This window comes from Corvus cornix, chromosome 4A (genome assembly GCF_000738735.6).
Source record: "Corvus cornix cornix isolate S_Up_H32 chromosome 4A, ASM73873v5, whole genome shotgun sequence".
Classification (NCBI taxonomy): Eukaryota; Metazoa; Chordata; class Aves; order Passeriformes; family Corvidae; genus Corvus; species Corvus cornix.
Genome location: NC_047058.1, coordinates 19,573,504 through 19,595,460, shown reverse-complemented (window position 1 = coordinate 19,595,460; position 21,957 = coordinate 19,573,504). Strand labels below are relative to the sequence as shown.

The following is a 21,957-nucleotide window of genomic DNA, read 5'->3' as shown; positions in this document are numbered from 1 at the left end:
CTCAGCCTGGAACTGGATCCAGGTCTGCCATCTCCACAGCCATCCAGGCTGGGAAACAGTGGAAACAACCCCACCCGCCTGAGAGGCTTTAACTGAGACATAACCTTCAACTCTTCAACATTTTACCCTTTCAGGAAGTTCCTGTTGTTTACCTGCTGTTAAATGTCCACAAAAGAGCAGCAGCTCTTGACTCACGTGACCGCAGAGAAAGGCATACCTGGAAAATCCCCTTTGGAATGCAGAGCACAGGAAAGGCAACAGGAGAACCCTCCATGCAGAAATCAAACTGATGGTGCTGGTGGTTCACCCTTCAGTGCCCTGGGAAGATCAGTGTGAGCAGGGTCCAGCTGTGGCAGCAAGGAGAAGTTCTGCATGAGGGAAGAGCCTCAACAGGGCAGGGCTGGGACCCCACTGAGCTTTATCAGGGTGGGAGAAGCCTCTCTGTAACCTCAGCTGTGTCTGACCCTGTGGAGGGGAGGGGGTTACAGCCAGGGACTGAGCAGCAGCTCCAGCTGAGGCCCCTTCTGTGCCCTGTGGCTGCTGCTGGTGCCAGCCCTGCCCTGGCACTGTCCTGGGAGGGGCTGTGGTGACGCAGGGACACTCCAGCACTGTGGTCCCAACTGTCTCTTCCTCTTTTCCTGGATCACAAGTGATCTCTGCAGGGCAGGAACTTCCCCTGTGCTGCTTCCTGGCTTTGGTCCTGCCCAGGCCACGTGTGGATGGCTCAGAAATGGCACACACCGAGTGCTGTGCATTTTTAATTTACTAGCACCGACCTTGTCCTTCTGATCTCTGAGGAATTAAAGGTGACTCTCACTCCTTGCTTCCTACCAGGCTTTATTGGAGCCCTGTTTACCCTTGCAGAGCTCTTTTCTGTCAGGAAAAGCCTCGTTCACAGCACAAAACTCACCGCTGGAATAAAGCAGATCTACTTCAGCACCATAACATTTTATTAAACTACACTATCAAAGTCACATTGATGGCAGGGAGAACATTGCTATCAGTGCATGTTTCCTGGACTAAGACTGTATTTGTAGCATCCAGCACTTGCTGAGGAAAAGGACACTGGAACAGAATCCTTAAGAGACAGTAGAAAACTTCTACAAAAGTCAGGGCAGTTGGGAACCAGCTGAGAGCTCCAACACTTCAAGACAAAGCTGTCAGGGAGGGTGATTTTTAAAAAGTTTACTCTTAAGAGGTGTTGAACTCGCTCAGCTGAGGTAAGAAGGTGCTGGTGCCCAGCAGTTTGTAACTGGCATCCCTGTCCCTGCCTGTTCACACCCCACACAAATATTGTGTACTGCTCCCTGTGACCTGTGCTGACACCTGGCTACAACTGCTCAAAGTGTTCTACAGTTATAAAAACCTGCTGCAGGCAGCTCTAGACCAAACAATAAAAAGTAGCAGAAATACATTCTATACAGAAGTAAAAAAAAACCCAAAACCAAACCAAACCCAGTCGAGTTCCAGACAAATATTAGAGTACATCAGGTCGGGTTTAAAAAGTCTCAATTCTAACACCTATGTCACTATTTCTACTCTCCGCGAGCTCTGCCACAGCACCAGCTCAGAGCTGCTTCTGGCACAGAGGACACCCCCAGCCTGTGCAGCACCCTGGGAAGGGATGGTGGCAGACCTTCCCCAGGGCTGCAGGCGGGGTGTGGATGAAATAAGGCTTCTTCTGTCTTCCTGGGAAGACTCAGGGTTCAGCAGAGTGAGGAGCTGTCTGTCCCAGCCCCGGCTCCTGGCAGAGCAGAGGGGAGGTGCTTGGTGTGGAGAGCACAGGACGAGGGATATGTACAGCAGTCTGCAGGGACAGGGGCTCAGGGCCCTTCCCAGTGAGGTCATGCCCAGCCAGCTGGGATCTGCTCCACCGAGGTGTTTCAGGGTGTCAGTAGCACCCATCCTTCCAGGAGTCGTCCTCGGGGGCCTGGGGGGTCTGTGGTGCCTGGAGGAACCTGGGGGAGACAAAACAACACATCAGGGACAGCTCCAGGCAAAGCCCAGGCACCTGGGGGGACAAAACAACACATCAGGGACAGCTCCAGGCAAAGCCCTGTGGTGCACACAGGTTTGGGGTTTGGGTCACCAACATCTCCCTGCCCTGGGTGAAGTGCTGCTGTCACACCCTGAGCACCAGCAGCACCAGTCAGGCACTTTAGGGAAATTCAGTGACTGTTAGAGGATGCTTAAACACGAGTATCTGCCAAATTAACACTGTTGTGACTTCAGCCCATGACTGAGTCCAAGAGAAATATTTTTCCATGCAAAAATAACTGAGCACATGAAAAATAATCAGGTATGTAGAGAACTGATATAAATTAAGAGATTAAAATTTCCCTTTTTCATGTTTTTAAAGTAAGTAGATACATGTCACTGTAAGGCTCCAACGGGACATTAAAGATCAACAAGCACTGGTTGCTTCTCAGTCTGATATCAGTCGTATCGTAATAATAAGTCTGAATCAATTTCATTTCTCTCCCTCCTGAAAGTCTGAATTGTAGCGTAACAGCTGTAAAAAACCAGCAGCAAGAAAAACAAATTTCCGTTTTGGGACACCACTCCCTCTGCTGTGCTTTCACCCTGCTGGATGGAGTTCTGAAGGATAAAGAGCTCCACTCACCTCCTGGACGGGGGCGTTGCCTTTCCCCTGGGCGCGGCCACCCCTCCCGCGGCCGGCCGTGCTTTCAGGGCAGAGCCTTTGGCCACAGTGACCATGGTGGTGCTTCTGGAAGTGCAACTGCTGCTGGGAGAGCCCGTGTGGAGCTGCGGCTTCCGGACCCCGGGCACAGGAGCCGTGTAGCTGCAGGGCTTCCCCACCTGCCTCCCGGACAGCAGGGAGCTGCTTCCCGAGGCCGCCTTCCCGGGCTGGCGCCCCGTGAGCGGGGACTGCCCGGCCCCGAGGAATACCTGAGCTTGCTGGGAGTCAGACCTGCAGGGAACGCCACAGCGCTGTCAGCGCCCTGCAGGCCCTCGGAGGCTGCTTAAGGGGACGAATGGGGCGTGTGGCCGGCGTGGCACTGACCTGCTGACCGCTGCTGAGTCCTGGGAATGCGGCTGCTGGGCACCTGCAGGTCGGACTCCAGGCTGCGGCTGCTCCGCACGGCCTCGAGCGCGCGCAGGCTGCTCCGCGCCAGGTTGGGCATGCTGTGCCTCAGCTCCTCTGAAAGCAAACACAGCCTCAGCCTCCTGCTGCTGCTGTAAGGCTCTCTTGAAAAACCCGTGCACTTAACAGCAGAGCAGTCTGCACCTAGTTCTTAGCTTCCAGGAAACAGCAGTGCTTTTGAAATCACAGGATATGGAGGTTCGAAGAGACCTTCAAGATCATCCCATCAACCCAGCGCCGCCATAATCACCCCTAAGCCACATCCCCAGGCGCCACATCCAGAGACGGTGACTCCACCACCTCCCAACTCATTCCAAGGCCTGACCACTTCTGTAGGGAAACAATTGCTTCTAACAGCTAACCTGGACCTCCCCTGGTGCAACTTGAGGACATTTCCTCTTGTTCTTTCACCTGGGACATGGCAGAAGAGATCAACCCCCACGTGGCTCCAACCTCCTGTCAGGAGATGTAGAGACAAGTAAGGTCTGCTCTGAGCCTGCTCTTCTCCTGACTAAACAATTCTAGCTCCCTCAGCGTGGTGCTCCAGCCCCTTCCCTGGACACACTCCAACCTTCAGTGTCCTTTCTGTAGTGAGGAGCCCAGAACTGGACACAGCACTTGGGCTGTGCCCAGCACAGGGGACAATCCCTGCCCTAATCCTGCGGCCACACTATTCTCGATCCAGGCCCTGCCGCCCTTGGCCTTGCCCACCTGGGCCCGTGCTGGCTCATACCCAGCACCGCCAGGTCCCTTCCTGCCGAGCAGCACTGCAGGCACTCTGCCCGCAGCCTGGAGCCCTGCGGGGGGATCCGTGTGTGCCAGAACCCCTTCCCTGGCTCAGCCCGGCCCTCACCTTCGCTGTTGGCGTACTTGAGGCGCTCCTGCATGGGGCTCTGCACGGCCCTGCGCGGGGCGCGCAGCCGCGACGCCGAGGCCCGGCCGAGATCCGCGGCCGCCGAGGGGGACTGGCAGCGCGGGGAGCTCAGCGGGGACGGCGAGTAGCGGTGGGCGCTGCGGAAGGACAGCGAGCAGTCGCAGTCGTCCTCGTCCTCCAGGCTGTAGGTGTCGAACTCCTGGTCGCTGTAGGTGCCGCGGCGCAGCGAGTGCAGGGACGCGCTGGAGCTGCGCCGGGACACCGAGGCCGAGCTGGAGGCGCAGTCCTGGCGCAGGCCTGGGGACACGGGGGACACGGGCAGCACGAATTCCAACAGCACGTTCCAAATCCCAAAGCAGGGCTTTGACAGGGATTTGTTTTGCGTTGGAAGGAGAGTCAGGTTAACACCTGTCCTCCCCGGAATCCATCAGCTGGGACAGCGTCACCTGCATCAGCACTGGTTAATTACGGCGCAATTAACATTTGGGGGGCCTGCAGTGCTCCCTAATCCCACCTGAGACTGAGAACCATACACTGCCATCGAGCTCCAGCAGCTTAAGTAGCGATGGGAGTCTCATTTACAGGGTAAACCTTTTAGTTTAATTAATTCTGCACCCACCAGCATTTCAAAGGTGGAAACAAAGATTTGAAGTCTGCCTCCCACGAACACACACCTGCCTTGCACTGGCACCTGGGTCATTTACAGCTCCTCCCCAGCCTATGCCTTTATTGAAGCTTTCCTGCCTGACAAAATACAAGCAAGAAAAAAACCCCAAACCAAATAAAACCACCCAAAAATCACCCACCCTCCAAAACAAACAAACAAACCAAACTTACTCTCTTCCTGCAGCCGTGCCATGACCTGGACGTCGGTGAGGTCCTGCAGTTTGTACCCCATGGAGATGGAGTCGTCCGAGGTGCTCAGCTCGCTGTCCACCGAGGACTGGGAGCTCAGGGCCGAGTGCATGCTCAGGTACCCTGGGGGAGAGGAACACAAAGCCAGTCAGACTCCCACAAACCACCAGGAGCAGCAGGGATCTCTCCTGGGAATTCAGCAGTGCGGCCAGGAGCTTCAGGATAGCTGTGAGAAACATGGAAGAATTTAGAAATGACAGAGCTCAGTTTTTAACCCACAGCTTTCAGGTATTTTTCAAACAAGGAAGTTGAGGCTGACAGGCAGGAAGCAGCTTGGTCAGGGCCCGTGTAAGAAATTCAGTTTACACCTGGACTTCACACCTGTGTTTTCCATGTCAGCAGTTGCTTCTCTTCCAAGCTGGCTGAAGAAATAATGTTGGGAACCTGCTGCTGTTTCCTGCCTGGCTGGATTTGATCACAGTTTGAAAGGGCTGCTCAGTTTTGCTGGGAAATGGTTTATTTTAACATCACTGTTGAGTATTCAGGAGGTGCCCTGCCTTCAAACCTTCTCAGAACAGGGCAGGAAAACTGTGAGCTACAGGATGCTTAAATAACACAGTGACAGAAGTGTGGCTGTAATTAAGGTGCATCTGTCTGTGTGTTGCACAAATACACACTCAAAGTCAAGGTATTCCACAATAAAATCCCATTTCTTTCCTCCTGGTGTCAGGAAAAGACTGCAAGAGTTGAAATAAATCCATCCTGAGCAGGGCTTGCACCTGTAGGATGTGGTGTAATGAACAAGAACAGGTTTCCTGCTGTAATTAACACCGCCTTCAATACCAATTAAAAATCCAGATGGACCTTGAGATCAGCTTTTTGAAAGGCAAAACCCCCAATCCAACTTTTTTTTAGTTTGGTTGTTGCATTTCAAATTGCAGGTCTAGGTAAAAATAGCTGAGGAGGGGAAAAAACTGCTCCTTCTTCCATCAGTAGAGCGGAGCTGATGATGGTTTCCGAACAGAAACCACATCTGGGTTTTGTCAAAAGGGGTTGGTTTGGTTTAACATTTTCCATTTGAAGGGTAGGAGAGCTGTTTTTTCTTAGAAATAAAATAAGTTTTGAGTCAGTCAGGTTGACAGGAAACTTTAAACTCGTGTTAGCACTTGCACAAGTCACAAGAAGAGGCACCTGAGATGAAGTGAACTCTCATTTTGCTCTGAAAGGACAGAGCCTGTCCTGGCCCTGCTCTTGCACCCAGCACATTTTCAGAGTGAACCTTCCAGAAGCCACAGACACTTTGGTTTGACTCATCAGGAGGTGTTTCTGGGTGAAGAGATGCTCAGACACCTGGACTGCCCCCCAACCTCATATGAAAAACAAGAAATTGCCTTAGAGATGTTTCCCTGCAGAGCTCAGCTTGCAAAAATCCTCAGTCCTACGTGCATCCTTTTGTTTGCAAAACAGAGAGAAGTGTTAATTCCTATTAATAGCAGAAAATCAGACCTCAAAAACAAACCTGCACCTGTGAAAACATCCACAGGCAACCCTTTTTCTTTTTTTAGAAGGGAAAAAAAGTTCATTTCACATCAAGTTTGAAGGCAGAGACTGTTAAACATGCTTTGTGTTTTGAAACATGCAAAGCAGGGTTTAGCAATTTCCACACAAAACAAACAAGTAAGGAAGAGTCCTTTGATAGCAGAGCCAGGAGGCAAAGCATTTATGCTGGGAAACAGCAGGAACTGCACCAAGGGCAACAAATGAAGCTCTGGGAAGGGTGTTCCTGGCTCCTGAGGCAGCAGGGAGGCTGCAGGCCAAAGCATTTTGGAGGAGCTTCATTATCAGGCTGTAACAAGAGTTGTGGCTGAGCTGCCTCAGGTAGGGAATCTTAATCTTCCTCCAAGCACAATTAAGGCTAAATGAAAACTTCTGTTATTTTGTTTTAGCTGCCCACTCAGGCAATTGCAGGGTTTGCCCTGGAGATTTTGGCAGCCCTACATTAATCAATGTTCCCAAGAGAAGCCTTCCCCAAAAACCTGAATCCAAGTAACTCGATAAAGATCACACCTACACATACAACACTATTTGCCAGCAATATATTTTTGCCCCAACAGCGGTTTTCTATTTTAAGCCACTTAAAATTAGTACAATTTATAAATATATAGAAAGTAGAGAAACCCAAACCAAGAAGTAACTACAGGACATTTAGAATGCAAGGAGGTTTTCTGCCACACAAACGAAACCTGGCTGAGCAAGGGAGCAAACCAAAAGGGGAAAACACCACGAGTGGCCATGCCAACCTTTTCCTCTGCCAATGCCTAACCCTCCTTGCATTTTAAACACCCCACTGCTGCAGTGCCGTGCCATACCTGAGCTGCCACAGGTTAGTAGTGCTTTGTTAGTCGATTTGAGGTGCCCAGGAGAGTTTAGTGCATTGCTACAGGAGCCTGCCTCGGAATTCAAGTTATGTGCGCTGGGAGATGCCAGGGGGCTGCAATACAGGTTTTTCCATCTACTGGCTAGAAGGAAAAATACAAAAAAGCCACAAAGGTTAGCAAATTATTGTGGAAACAGAGAGCAAGATAAAGAACAAGATACAGAGGTATCAAACAGGATTAAATGCTGTAGCAGAGGTACTTCTGGGTGGTGCCAGTGCCATGCTGCAGGGAGCAAAGCAGTACCCAGTCCCCCACTCGTGTCCTTCAACTGCTTTTGTCCCTTCTGAAGAATTCCAAGAGTAACTCCTGACAAACTTGGCTTTAAAAAAGCCATAAATTTCACAGAGTTCCATCTGGGATTCCCAGAGGACTGTTTTCATCAGTATCTACCACTTCTACACCCCTTCACTTTAAAGAGCTCACCGAACTTTATGTTACACGTGTGTTATTCTGAATTTTTATGATGGAATCAAGACAGTATTAAACCTCAGAAACTCTGCCATTAGATTAAAGGAAAGCAATCTAATATAAAAACCAACTCTTTGCGTTAAATTCCTTCAGCTCACGCACTCACATGTTCATCAAGGAGCCAAAATAAGGCAGGTGGCAAAGCCATCCCTACTGGAGGTGGAACGAGCAGCTACAACACTGAGGAAATTACTCACACCGTGATCTGGAGATACTCAAGGGGCTGCTGAACTGCCCCCAGAACTCAGTTCTCCCTACTGTGAGAATATCAGCTAAGAAAATAACGAAGATTCACCAAATTAGTAAGTTTTCTTTTTTTATTTCTCCCACAAATTTTACCAGGTCAGACTAAGTACAACTAAAGCCTGATACATTTCAGAGAGAAAAGAGGCAATCAAATAGACTTCATTCAAAATTTTAAGTACAGATGGTTTATGAAAGCAAATGAAGTTTGTTCTCAAAGTATATTTGGTTATCTCCAATCAGGAATGCCAAGGTTAAACTCAAGAGAAGCCTGAGATCTCAAGCAGTGCCAAACACTGTTAGAATGAAAACTAAAAAAACCCAAACCAACCCCCAGAGCAGTGACCTCAGACTCCAAACCACAGGGGCCAAACTGCTGGCTGAACTGAAAGCAGAATCCCTGCATCCCCATGGAGACAAACCCAGGCACCACAAACCCTCAGACAGCAACGTGGGGACCCAGCTGGGCTTGGATTTCCAGCAGTTCAGGGATATCCCTGAGCTTCCAAACACTGATTCTCTCAGAAGTGTCACTTGTTCAAACACAGCTGTTGTGTCTGGAGGTTCCTGAGTCCAACTGGACAGAGGAGACTGCAGCACCTCTCTGCAAGAAACCTGCAGCAAATCCTGACCAGGAGAGTTGGATGACAGGGAATCTAGAGAAGGTAAAAATTAATTACTGATTCATTTCCCGCCCCTCGGTGTCCTGGCTGTCAGGATTCCAGCCCATTTTCCACAAACCTGGAAGCCATTTGAACTGACAAAGGCAGGATATGCACCAGGTGCTCTGCAGGTGATGCAGGACAGAGGGAGGAACAGCATAAACTCATTTTTGTCCTGTGAACTGCATCTGTTCTGAGAGCTCTCCCACACCGCAAGCCAAGGTGGAAAAGCAAACCCCCGAAGCCAGGCCCCAGAACAGTGCCTGTGGTCAGAGACATCACCACAGCATGCACAGCACTCCAGGTTTTCACTTCAGGCAGGTGAAACCAGGGATTTCCCCCTCAGGATTAACACAGCCCACAGCCACCAGGAAGTGCTTCTAGGGGATGATAAACTGGAAGAAAAACCTGGTTTCCAAAAGTGACACCATTTCTTTAAGTTTAGTATTTCATTGTTGTAAGCTTTGAGCAGCAGACAACTTTTTCACCCAGGCAATAGCAGCTGGTAAGATTCAGGAGGAATATCCATAAGGATATCCAGAGGAGCAAGGATCACCACTGGAACACTCAGCACCAGGAGTTCTGATCTAGAAAGCTGCAGTAACAGTTTTCCATGGTTCTATCCCCACTCCCCAGCAGCACATTTTTTTCCTCTACATATTTCCTACATTAAAAAATGTTTAAATATTAACAAAAGTTAAAAATTCAAGAGCCTGACAACACTAAGCTGGATTTCCCTGCTTCGACTGAGGATTGAAAGGGACCCCACAGCAGTGAGGCTGCAGCTGCCCTACCTTGGTCCAGCCTGTTGATGAGGGTCCTGCAGGCAGCCTCAATCTCGGGGCTGGGATTATCCAGCACCTGCCGGCACCATTTCAGAGGAGAGGCTGTTTTCTCATCCATGGATTTCCTTGGAGACACATAGAGCCTTTGGAAGGATTCAAAGGAGACAGGAAGAAATGCTCATTAATTCAAAGCATACAGCTACGGAAGCAGCATTTGCCAGAGCGTAGCCATCAGTAACCAACAGTTACCCAAATTAAAAAATTCAAGTTTAAATTGCGTATTATGGCTCGGAAAGAAAACGTACTGCCACCACAGGAAAATTCAATGGCTTCACAGAGAAAGCCACAGGCTCTGCAAAGCAAGCTGCCAGCCTGGGCTGTTGCACCACTGCTGGAAACGAAGGTGTTGGAATACTCACCTGTCTCTCCCTCCACTCCCCTCCTCCAGAACACCCCACCCTCAGAGGCAGGGAGGGTGGGAGCTGCTCCCAACTGGAGCTGCGGGGTGATCTCCTTCCAGGAGCTGCAGGTTTTGTTTAAAACCCTCTGTTCCACCTGTTCAGCACTGCAGGCACAGCTGCGTCCTCACAGCAGCTCTGAGCCACCCAAAGGTGCGTTCCCAGATTCCAGCAATAAAGCCCTTCCTTGGAGGATTTAGACATTCCCAGACAGGTAGGAAGTGTGGCTGTAGCTCATCTTCCTTGGAATGCCAGATAAGGTCTCCTCCAGCCTGAGTGGTTGGCAGATCTCTGACACCTCCATTGCTTTGCATGGACAGCCAGGATTAGCCTTGTGGATAGACAGAGTTAATCATCTTAAACCCCTGGATTATTTACAAGGGATTGGGTGTAAAGCAGCATCTTCACCCTATTTCCAAAGCAGAACATTTCTCTGAAGAAAGGTCAAAGCTGGAAGAGCCTTTGCTATAAAAGCACCTCGAGTATTTTATTGACACATCCCACATCTGTACTTTTTATTCTTAAAAGCAAAAAGCAGTTCCCTATTTTTTAACGTTTTTGCTGTTCAGCAACACATTCAAAACTTGTAAGGGGAAAGAAAAATCAGTCCTTTGTACATCCAAAAGTGAAACTGTTTTTAATTCTTGCACATCACCTGGAGAACACCCTGGTGCAGAGGGCAGTGAGACCTCGACCTAGACCTGGAACTTGATGGTCTTTAAGGTTGCTCCCAGCCCAAATCCTTCTGGGATTCTGTGATCTGTGGACATCAAGTTTGCCTCTCGGGTCCCCCCTCTCCTGAGGCTCTGCTGAGCTGCTGGCACAGCCTTCAGCTGCTCCCTCTGCACCAAGAAAATGCCCAGCAGCAGCTTCAGGAGCTCCTGGGCCAGCCAGGAGCTCTTCCATGCACACAAGTGCTGCTTTCCCACCAGCACCTTCCCCCTCCTGGTGCTGCTTCACCTCATGAACTGCTGGTGGGTGACAGAACCCTCCTGGGCACCAGCAAACCACTACAGCCACAGCTGAGCATTTATGGTGTTCCCAAAGCTGACCTCGCTGATGTATCCAGAGGATTGTATCTTCATCAGGCCACAATCCAGTATTTAGGCACAAAGTGACAATGAGGATGGAGTTAAGATTTCAAGGAATGTCTGCCTGTGCTTCAGTTGCCTCCTCCTCTCTCTCCCAACTTCTGCCACTCCTGCAGCAAGGTACACCGAGCCCTTCTGCTCCAGTTACTCCTTCACTCCCTGCCAGATCATATCCAACCCATAAAATACTGATTTCCACAAAAAAACTGATGTAAATCAGCAGGAATGTCGGTCATTATCCCATTCATTCCTGAAAACCCAGGTTTAAAACATACAGAAACACACTGTGGGACTCTCAGCTGTCAGGTGTCCTGTCTGTAACAGCAACATCTGGCCAAGACAGAACACAAACAGCTGGGATATTTAAAATATCGTACAGGTCTGCCTGACCTACTGCCCTGGCTCTTGTCCTGGATCCAGGCAGGGATAGTATGGAATGCAGAAAGCAAGACTCTGCAGACATGGCAGTTTTGGGGCTATGAGAGGGAGCATCTCTGCATGCATCAGCTCTCAAAACACTGTTTATCATCCAGGGAAGGCCATTATTCCCTCTTTTTTGCCTCCTGACTTCCCAGCCCTGCCTCTGGCCAGAGCCATATTTGCAGGGAACAGACTCAGCCTCTTTAGTCACATTTCGTACAGATGCTTTTCCACACCAAGCTTTACACAAATCCACATGCAAATAAAAAAACAAATCCAAAGGCTAATTTGTTATTGACAAAATAAATGCTGAGGAATGAAAGCAAATATTCCTGGCTCTCCAAAGGCACCTTTTAGGGAAGGCCCCCCCAGTGAATCTTGCTGCATTTCTGCATGGATAAATGAGCATTGCAAGCACTCAGATCCAATCAGGCACAGGAAGCAAAGTGCTCCCTCTCCCTGGGTCTATTTTACAGTTCAGACCACAAAAGGAGCAGTAAAACCATCACACAAAAAAGAGGCCAACAGCCTCCTTAGGGCAGGTCAGGCTGCTCCTCACATATTCCAGGTTCAGGGAGAGAATCCTGCTCTGCTCCAGAAGTTGTTCTGCCTAGCTCCTCCCATGCTCCTCACCCTGCTTCCACCCAGGACTATCCCAGCTGAGAGAGGCAACACTTGCTTGCTTGCCAGAACCATTCCCACATGGAGCAGAGCTGTGGAGTCCTCTGGACTCTGCCAGAGGACTCTGATTTTTTCTGCTGACAAGTCCATCGGCAAGAGAAGCTCTCACAATTTCCCCAAACCCAATTAAGTGAACACAATTCCTCAGAGCACTGACAGGCAACTTATAAAAAAAAAGGAATTGTGGTTTGATTGCACAGCATCAGGGCTCCCATTTTCCTCGTGCAGGAGCTTGGGGAAGGGCTCAGCATCCTGACTTCCCCAAAGGTGCTGGCACAGCATTGACTGCTGAACTAAAAGCACCACACACAAATATGTGGATGTGAATATTTTTCTGGACATGACATTAAGAGCCAGAAGTCACCTTTTCCTAGACTCAGGAAAGCCCAGTGACCAGTGTCACCCACCAGAGGCTGAGTTAACCCAGCCTCACATCCAGGGAGCTGAAACAGCCTTTCCTCGGAAAAATGGGGGTGTGAAAAGCTAAAAACTCTAGGCTTTGTTTAAAAACACACAGAATTTTTCTTTCTGGTAGTTTCAGCCTCCAAGGCTGTTTGATTTGCCAGGTTAACTGAATCCCATAAGCACTGGAAAAGCAGGACCCATCCCAGAGTCAGGCAAACCCAAACAAAGCCTGATCAAGACCAAGCCTTACCCTGCAGTTTGTTCCACCAGCTCAGCAGTTTGGGTGCTCTCTTTAAATGTCTCTGAATGTTTCCTTTTGTCAAATTGCAAATGAAAATCGGTTATTTAGATAGTTACAAGGCCTCATACAAAATGCACAAAGTAAACATTTGGGCAAATATTCCCAGTTTGATGTATTGAGGGTTTGTTGTATAAATTATTAAATAGGAATGAGATTTTCTTCAGCTTCTGAGGGGAAACCCTTAGATAAAGTATCTTTAGTTTCTGCTTACTAGTGTTTGTGTTTACTCTGTAAAACAGAGTATTTTGTGACAAACACCTCTGGTAAATACCCAGTGCCATGAGCACAATGGGAGATTTTTCTTTCATTAAGTTGTAGCCACTCACAAATAAATCTGTGACACTCTCTGCACTTTATTCTGACATAATCCAGCACACTAAAAACAGGGATTCTTCCACAGATACTGTTTTCCTTTTGGAATCAATGCCACAGAAGGATTTACAGGAATTAATGGCCACTGTTGTTGGATTTTGAAATTCCAGCTTTTAACAAACCCAAACCCCAAGAAGATAGGAAATACAGCAACTTTCTCAACTTGCACAGTGCACTGAGAAAAAGCATCCTCACAGCTGAGTAACAGATCAGAGCGGCTCTAAGAGCACAAGCCTGAGAATTTTAGATCCTGCTCATGCAGAGTATTTGCAGCAGACATCTGTAAATCGTAAGAGCAGAATTCAGGCTGCAGAAGGCTCTAGAACCAGTGCATTAGGGAATTAAACTGAGCGGAAAGCGAAGCCCATTTCTGAAGACACAGGCTTGGTTTATTATCCATCTTCCAAAGCACTTGGCACCAGTGTCTGCAGCAGCTCCAAAAATGGCAAACACTGCACTGATTTTCAGGGCTTTGAGTTATACACAACAGGGCAAGGAGAAGGAGACCTCAAGTAGCTGAAAGTGTTTAGAACAATTCAGGTTTATAAGATACACCTCCTTCAAGTGCTAAAAGGCAGCTGAATTCCTCTCTAAAGCATGTATTTCAAACAGGGAATACATTAATTTTCCTTTCCCTTACACGTGAGACTTCAGAGAGCTGATTTTCAGATTTAGTACTCTGCTTCTGCTGGGCTAATCTCAAATCTAAACACTCCTGCTGAACAGAAATCCCAACACAGACAAGACTGGGGTAGAATGCCACAGTGAAACAATATTATCCAGGTTCTGAAATGACAGAAACACAAAAGGAAAAAATGGGAAAAATCCTGTGGAGAACACTCCACACAAAACATTCTGCTGTTAGCCCAAGTAGAGGCCTGAGCTTTATTCCTAAGAAACTGCAAAGAGAGGAAGAAAAATGACACTGCAAAGACACTTTCTCATGTCTATTTAGGGACTAATCCTGCTGAGCAAACACCAAAATCAGTCCCCCAGTCAGAGCAGCTCTAAAGCTCACATGAAGTTAATCTCCTGACCCAGCCAACAGCCCATACAACGATCAAAAGGCGCCTGGGGGAGCAGCTCCAGAGCGGTGCTGTGTGCTCCCAGCATCTGCAGCAATCCTGCAGCAGCAGGAGCAGGCTGTTCCCCACCTCTGGCACCCACACTGAGCAATTTCCCTGCCCACCCCTCATTTTAGCGAAATGGGACCAACAGGAGCCGCAGCCTCAGCCCTTCCCGAGGCCTTGGACGCTCACAGGCTCTGCCATCAGAAGCAATTCCCCCTCACAGGCTGTGCTCTGCACGCAGTGTCACCACCAGGCTGCCTTTTGGATGGCTCTGCCACGGAGGGGGGAGCTGGTGACACTCCCACAGAGCTGCACTGGGGTTCTGAAGGAGCTCCTGCACCCAGAGATTGTCCCAGCAGGGCAGATGTCACCCAGCCCGTGGCCATGGCCATCTGCAGCCAGCACAAACAGGTAACGTGCTCCTCAAATAAGTCAGGAAAGGTTTGGAGAAGTCACTCACTTGTGGTAAAAACACCTCACAAAATGACCAGTCTGAGAAAATAAGACTCTGGAAATCGCTGTTTCTAAGTCATGCAAATCTTGTCAGCAGCATCCTGTCACAAGGAGAGATCACAGGGGAAACTATGCCATGGGCTGTGAAGGGTATAAATTGATTACACAGAGACAGTCTGTAAGTAAAGTTCTCCCCCAAATTAGAGGCACGAGGTATGGTTCCTGGATTTTGTGCAGCGTCACATCCTCACTTGGTGGAACTTCTCCAGAATTTCTTTACCCATCTCTGATAGCACAAGCAGCAATGATGTCCTCCAGCATGTGGAATTAAAAGTCTCAAACACGAAAATAGAAGGTCACTGGACACAGAGCTAAGGCTGAAAAATCACACTGCCAGGAAGCTCCTACACTGTCATTCCTTAGAGCAAACCACGCTCCTTCTCCTTGCTGTGCTGAGCATGGATTCAGGCAGGAGACAACACCGCTGAGGTGAAGACAGCATGACCCAGTTTCAGCTGAGAGAGAAACTTTTGGGAATGAGAGCAGCAACACAGGGATTCACCTGAGTGCCAGGGATTCCCTCTCCTCCTCACCCCATGGAACAACACAAGAATGACAAACACTGGGGAACACAACCAATGCGATGCTAGCAGGTTTGTTCCCTGGATAAGAGGGAATTTGGGGCAACAGCCTTCCCAAAACAGCTCAGGAGCTGCCCTGTGCTGGAGTCCAAGGTGAGCATCACTGAGCTCCTCAGTGCCAGAGCCCAGTTCCATGTGATTGGTCTCCAGGATATTTACAATTTTGAGCAGCTATTTGAGAAAGGGACCTGAGGGAGCAGCCAGAGGCCAGGCAGCCCAGGGCAGAGTTACAGCTGCTGTGAGTGGGCACTGCCTCGGGTTTCACACAGCTCGCTCACTACAAACAACTCCAAAACACAACTTCAGACCTGCTGAACCAGGGGGAGCTGCACAGAGACTTCTGCAAGTTCCAGCTGAATAAAGCCAGTAATTTCAAAATACAGCAGGAATTGAGACTCCACCTGCAGAGAACAGCAAGAAACCCTCTGCCCACTCCACCCTTCTTCCAGGGAAGAAGGATGTACAATATTTTTAAAAAGGATTGCAAATACACAATAGAGTCAGCTATTCACTTTGGATTTGCTCAATCCAGGCAGGACAAAATTCCCCCCATCAGCAAAGCCACCTTATTAGAGCTGACCCTAAATTCAGAGAGAATTAAGGGGGTGTTGTTGGCTTTTTTGGTTTGTTTTAAGAAAACCCTCCTTCCCCTCCAAGCAGTTTCCTGGTTCTTGCTGTGGGAATGCACAAACACCTGCATGTGGGATGTGTTTATGCAGGCAGTTTGGGATATCTGGCAATGAGCACAGGCAGGCACTATTGACTGTACACAGGATTCATTCCCCACTTTCAGAACAAGCTCTAGAACAAGAAGCCACCACTAAAAACAGCTTCCTGTTTCAGCAGGTTTGTTTGACAAGAGGAAAAGGGAACAGATGGAAGAGATGCAGCACAATCAAAGATGATTTACGGTAACAGCACTTGCACAAGTGCTCTGGATCACCACCCTCTCATCCAGCTCCTCAGGGGCCTCTCTGTCATAGGTTACCCTGTTCCAACCAAATCTGGCAGGAAAACAGAGGAAACAAATCCACAAGGATCCTACAAGGTGTAGAGTGAAGGGTACCTGGGAAAGAAGGACCTTACCAGCCACCAGCTGAGGGAAAGGTTAAAGAACAGAACTCCAGGGCACAGAATCTCTCCTGATTTCACTGGGCAGCAGCCCCTGCCTGGGTAAATCTCAGCCTCCGAGACTCAACAGAATTTGAAGAATCTCCCCTGTCACAGGCTATATAAATATGAATATAAACCTGGCTGCTTCCATTAACATAGAAATAATAAAGCCAGTCTTCCATATGCAACTTGGTAAATATATTCCTTTATTTGTAAGAAATCTGCTCAAAATGCTGTTTAGGTATATTGAACAGTGATCAAGTTAGAACCAGGATTTGGGTTTTAAAAGTACACTTGCAAAGAAAAAAAAAAATCATGTTTTAAATATAACCTCAAATTCAGGCTGGAGCTGATGCCATGACCTCATTGAGCTCCACTCCATTAACAAAAACTTTACCTTCCCCTCTAACAGCTAATGAATGTCTGGAGCTGAAGGTTTGGTTTGTGTTCAGCAGCCCTGTCCTTGCTGCCAGATTAATCTGCCTACACAAATTTGAAACCCAATTTGCAGAGCCCTGAGGCTTTTCCTCCCAAGTCTTACAAATTAACAACTCTGGCTAAAATCTCAAGTCTCAGTTATTGCAGGAGCTGGAATCAGCCTCAAACTTTACATCTCCCTTGCCCTTCCAAAGGTTGTTAATCTGTTGATTTATAAAACAAGTTTTAAACAAGGCTGGTGGTGGAGGCGAGAGTTCCAGAGAGTCGGGTCAGTTAAGGATTACATCATTGATCTGGTTCAGTTCATGTCTGAACAAAAGAGGTGCTTAACTGGAAAGAAACAGCCTTCAGGAACTGGGAATGGTTTGTCTCCTCAGGTCCTACCAAAACCCACAAATTCCAGATGGTCTGGGGATTCTTATGGACAAAATTCTAATTTAAATATGGTATTTGACAGTTGTGTGCAAGGTTTAAAAGCTCCATTATTCATTCATCTGCATGTGCTATATATAACTGAACTTAGGGGGAAAGGAAGCTCCTGTGCTTGCTGCAGCAGTGGCTGGAAGGAAAGGGGAAAAACAGGGCCTACAGGTAAACTTATTTTTTAAAACATAATGGTCTGGCACAATGGACATAAAAATAAGAACAGTCACTAACAAGAACTGCATTCTTGCTGCTAAAAATCAAAGTCCTGTACAGAAGTCAGTTTACAGCTTTAAATGGAATTGCTCAGCTAAGCACAGAAAGTCCCTCTCCCCCCGAGCCTGGGGATACCTACCAGCAATCCTCCTCTTCGGGGCAATTTTCCAGTTCTAACACTTTGACTTCATCCAGATCCGCGTTACTCGGAAGCCCCTCTAGCTCTGCACGCTTTTCACTGGGATTCTGTTCATGGATTCCAGCTGGGGCGTGCATCCCTGCCATGAGCAGGCTGCCCAGCAGCTCCGAGCTGTCACTTGGATCCACAGGTGAGGGACACCGGCCCTCGCCAGGGCCCTGCCCCCCGTCGGGAGACACCTCCTCGGGGGCACTGTTGCAGCTGTATTGCACCTGGGCATCGAGGGCTCTTTTGAAGCAGTTGTTCTCTCCTTCCTCCTGCCTCATTTTGCTCAGCTGGCTGTGCAGGCCCGCCATGATCTGCAGCTCCTGCTTGTCGGCGATGGCGTTGATGCTGTTGTTGATCTCCATCCCGTTGAGGCCGGGCTCGTGGTTATCCACCCCGGCACGGATGTCCCCCGGCACGTTTGTCCCCAGCATGCTCCTGCTGCTCCTGCTCCTGGCGTGCTGATTGTCCAGCTCCAGCCTCCTGACCAGCTCCCGCAGCTTCCGCACCTCCGGGCCCACGTCCTCCTCCGGCTCCGTGCCGGGGCCCATGGCCGAGTGCTCGGGGGCGTCTCTGCCTAGGGCAGGCTCCAGAGCGGGATCCTGCTGGATGAGCGGGGCATTCCCGGGCACCACCATCCTCCACAGCGCTCGCTTCCACTGCAAGGCATGCAAAACACAGCAAAGATCCACAAGGATGCACAAGACTTTTAGGCAAATGGAATTAAGACACCAAAAATCCTGGCCTTTATAAGCATCAGCTAATTACATTGGAGTGGAAGGTGAGTGAATTTCATCCAAATCCAAAAGGAACAACTGAAATTAGGATTAGACATTGCAAAGCCCACAAATTCCTCTTTTTGAACGGCAAGGATGCGCACCTGTTCTGCTATAAATGAGTGTAATAAAAGGAAGCTGATTTAATCCCCCACAATAGTTTAGTTTCCATCTGTTTACCAACAAAATACTTGAGAAAAGCACTGACTGAGCGAAGTCAGGAAACATCATTAACGAGGTGCTGACGTCAGACAACAACAGCGTCAAGAAAATGGTGAAAACATCCTTTGTTCATTACCAGGCTTATCCTGGAAAAGCAGAAAAAACTTGGAAAAATTTCTGTATCACCTTATACCAAAGTAACAACAGGAACTGCAGTTACTGCGGTACGTGAAAATAAGCTTAAACAATGTTTTTACTGGTGTATTTTCCTGTTACAACTGAAAGGAGAGGGGTGCAACCAGCAAAAAAGAAAAAATTTTAAAATATATCCCAACGTAAGATTACATATTCCACTAAGTTTTAGAAAATGAAGCCATCCCTCTGCTTTTTCCTTAGCTGAGCAAGGCAGAGCGTGCAGCTCACTGTCACTCAGGCAGCTCTGAACTGCACAAGGCACTCAGGCTTCCCAAAAAACCATAAAGTGCATTTCACACCAGTTTTACAACGTGAGCAAACACTGCTTTTCCCATCCACTTGATTTACCCGAGTTTTCAGTTTCATTGGGCATGTTCATTTCCAAACTGCCTGGTCACTGAAAACCCCTAATACTGAAAATCCCCTAATTAATGGTCCATGGAGCAGTAAAATGGATTAAAAGTCAGAAATCCTCTCTATTTTGCAGAAGGAGGGGAAATAGACTGAGGGAAGAGGGAGTGAGTCAACACAGCCAAGTGAAGGTTTAAAAATTGATGCACTTGTTACAACTGCAATCAAACCCTGACTTTTTGTGGCTGTGGATGTTCTTCCCCCTCCCTTTGCTGCCTAAAAATGTCCTCTGTTTTTAAGTGCCACTGGGCAAAGGAAACCACAACAATTAAGTGTCACACATAGCAAGGTTACAAACAGACACCCCCACAGGTACCTCAGCATATCCCTATTATTTAGGCACTTGTCACAGCAATAGCTGGGTATGTTTCTTTAAAAATACCATTTTGTTGGGGTTTTTTTACCTGATTTTTTTTTATTATTTTGGTCCTCCATCTGCAAGATACAAATTTTCAGCTTCCCCTTGAGTTAGTAGGAAATACAAACAGCTCTTAAGAAGAGCTGTGAGTGAACACAGCACACTTTCCACTTATATTCCAAAGCCGTGCCTGTAAGCAGCACTGCTGAAGGCATTTTGCCTTGGGAAAAGGAAATGTAGTGTGGAGTTACCAAGCAATGTCATTCCCACCCATGTGCCAGCTTCAAAAAGCTCCTTGCATGGATTCCCACTCCTACAAACCCATCCGATCCTCGTTGGGTAACGGCACAGTGAGATTCCCAAAGAGATCTCGGAGTAAGGGAACAGTGCGATTTCCAGAGGTATCCCAGAGCTCAGGAACTCTCAGGATGCACCAGTGGGCAGTTCAAGGCGTTCCACTGTCCAAGCAAAACAGTGGCTCAAGAAGGGGAATTAAGGAGACGGGTCACCCAAAAATTGGTTCCTTTCCAAGGGTGAGGAGCTGGGAAAAAACCTCACGTGAGGGGGAAGAGCAGCTGAACAGCGCTCAGTCTTTCCCCAAAACCACCAAGTCTGAAAACCACCCCAAAAAACCTCCAGCAAAGACATGCGGGGGAAGAGACACAAACCCGCAAAAGTTCATTTCATTGTGTAAGGGGGGAAGAAATAAAACACGTTTGGAAGAAGGCAAAAAGGCGGGAGCCGTGAGCGGGCCGGAGACAATAATTCGGAGTTTGCCGAGCAGACATCCGGGTGTCTCACGGAGGGTAACGGTCCCGCTCACCCCGCGGGCCGCGCTGCCCATGGGGCTCTGAGAGCCGGGGGGCTGCGAAGGCTCTGACGGGGGCGTGGGGGGCTCTGAGAGCTGGAGGCGCTGTGAAGGATGGGGAAAGGCACTGTAAAGAGGCTGGAGGAGCCTGTGATGGGGTTGGGGGGGGTGTCTGAGGGGCAGTGATGGCCATGGGGCTGTGAGGGGCTTGTGCGGCTGCAGGCTCTGGGGAGGCTTTGAGGGGCTGTGGGGGGGCTCTGGGAACCAGGGGGGAGGCTGTGGGGGGCTCTGATGGCCATGGGGCTGCGACGGCCAGGGTGAGGCTATGGGGGGGTGGTTCTGAGCGGCAATGATGGCCATGGGGCTGTGAGAGAGCTGCGGGGGCTGTGATGGCCATGAGGGCTGTGAGAGGGCTCTCAGAGGCCGGGGGGCTGTGATGGCCGGGGGGCTGAGGGGGCTCTGAGGAGCTCCGAGAACCGGGGGGGGTGCGCGGGGTGAGGCAAGGGACGGGCTGAGGGTCTGTGGGGGGCTCTGATGGCCACGATGGGGGTGCGCGCTGTGCGGCACCGGCGGACGCGACCCCCGCGGGGGGCACGGGCGCGGCCGGTCCGCACCGAGCGCGGCAGCGCCGAGCGCGGCGGGCACCCTCCCCCCTCGGACGGTACCTGGATGGATGGATGGATGGACGGACAGACGGACGGACAGGCGGACGGCGGTCGGTCGGAGGGCGGGCGCCCGCCCGGTCGGTGCCGGTGCCGCCTTTCTCCGGCGGCTCAGCCCGGCCCGCGAACGGCGGGAGGCGCCGCCCCCGCCCCTGTGTGGGGAACGGGGGATGGGGGCGCTGCGCCTGCGCGGGCCGGGCTCGGGCGGCGGCGGGCGGGGGGCGGCCCGGGGAGGGACCCGGGGGAGCCCCGCGTGAGGGGAGAAGGGGCGTGAGGGGAAACAGGGGTGAGTGAGGGGAAGGGGGTGGTTGGGAGGGGAGAAAGGGGATGACTGAGGGGAAAAGGGGGGAGTGGTGGTGGGAAGGAGGTGAGTGAGGAGGAAAAGGGGTGAATGAGGGGAAAAGGGGGGAGTGGTGGTGGGAAGGAGGTGAGTGAGGATGAAAAGGGGTGAATGAGGGGAGTGGGGATCAATGCGGGGGGAAAAGGGGGGAGTGGTGGGAAAAGGTTTAAAAGGGGGAAAAGGGAGTGAGAGGGAATGGGGTAAGTGATGGCAGAAAGGAGGTGAGGGGAAAAGGGGCAAGTGAAGGGGACAGGCCAAGGTGGGGGGAAAGGGGCGAGTGAGGAGGAAAGAGGGGAGTTAGAGGGGAATTGATGGAATGGGCAAAGGAGGAAAGAGAGAATTAGAGGGAAATGGAGCAGGTGAGGGAGGAAAGGGGGTAAGTGAGGGGGAAAGGAGTGAGTGAGAGGGTGTAAGAGGGAGGAAAGGGAAGGAGGGAGAAAGGTTAGGAAGGGAGGGGAAAGGGAGAAGGGAGAGAGGGAGAAGGGCAAATGAGAGGAAAAGGGCTGAGTAGGGAAGGGATGAGTGAGGGGGGGAAAGGGTCTCTCCCT

The 21,957-nt window shown here is 49.8% G+C and overlaps 1 protein-coding gene across 1 annotated transcript; it reads right to left on the bottom strand.

Annotated features, from left to right (window-relative positions):
* Window positions 1–918: 918 nt before the first annotated feature.
* On the bottom strand, window positions 919–21,228 carry LOC104691704 (SLAIN motif-containing protein-like). The gene is given in 10 exon segments (XM_039571992.1): window positions 919–1,958; window positions 2,624–2,898; window positions 2,901–2,932; window positions 3,026–3,163; window positions 3,960–4,277; window positions 4,818–4,958; window positions 7,205–7,354; window positions 9,441–9,574; window positions 17,653–18,356; window positions 21,073–21,228. Coding segments are annotated over 9 exon segments (1,938 nt in total). The 5' UTR covers window positions 18,336–18,356; window positions 21,073–21,228; the 3' UTR covers window positions 919–1,891.
* Between the last annotated feature and the right edge of the window lie 729 nt (window positions 21,229–21,957).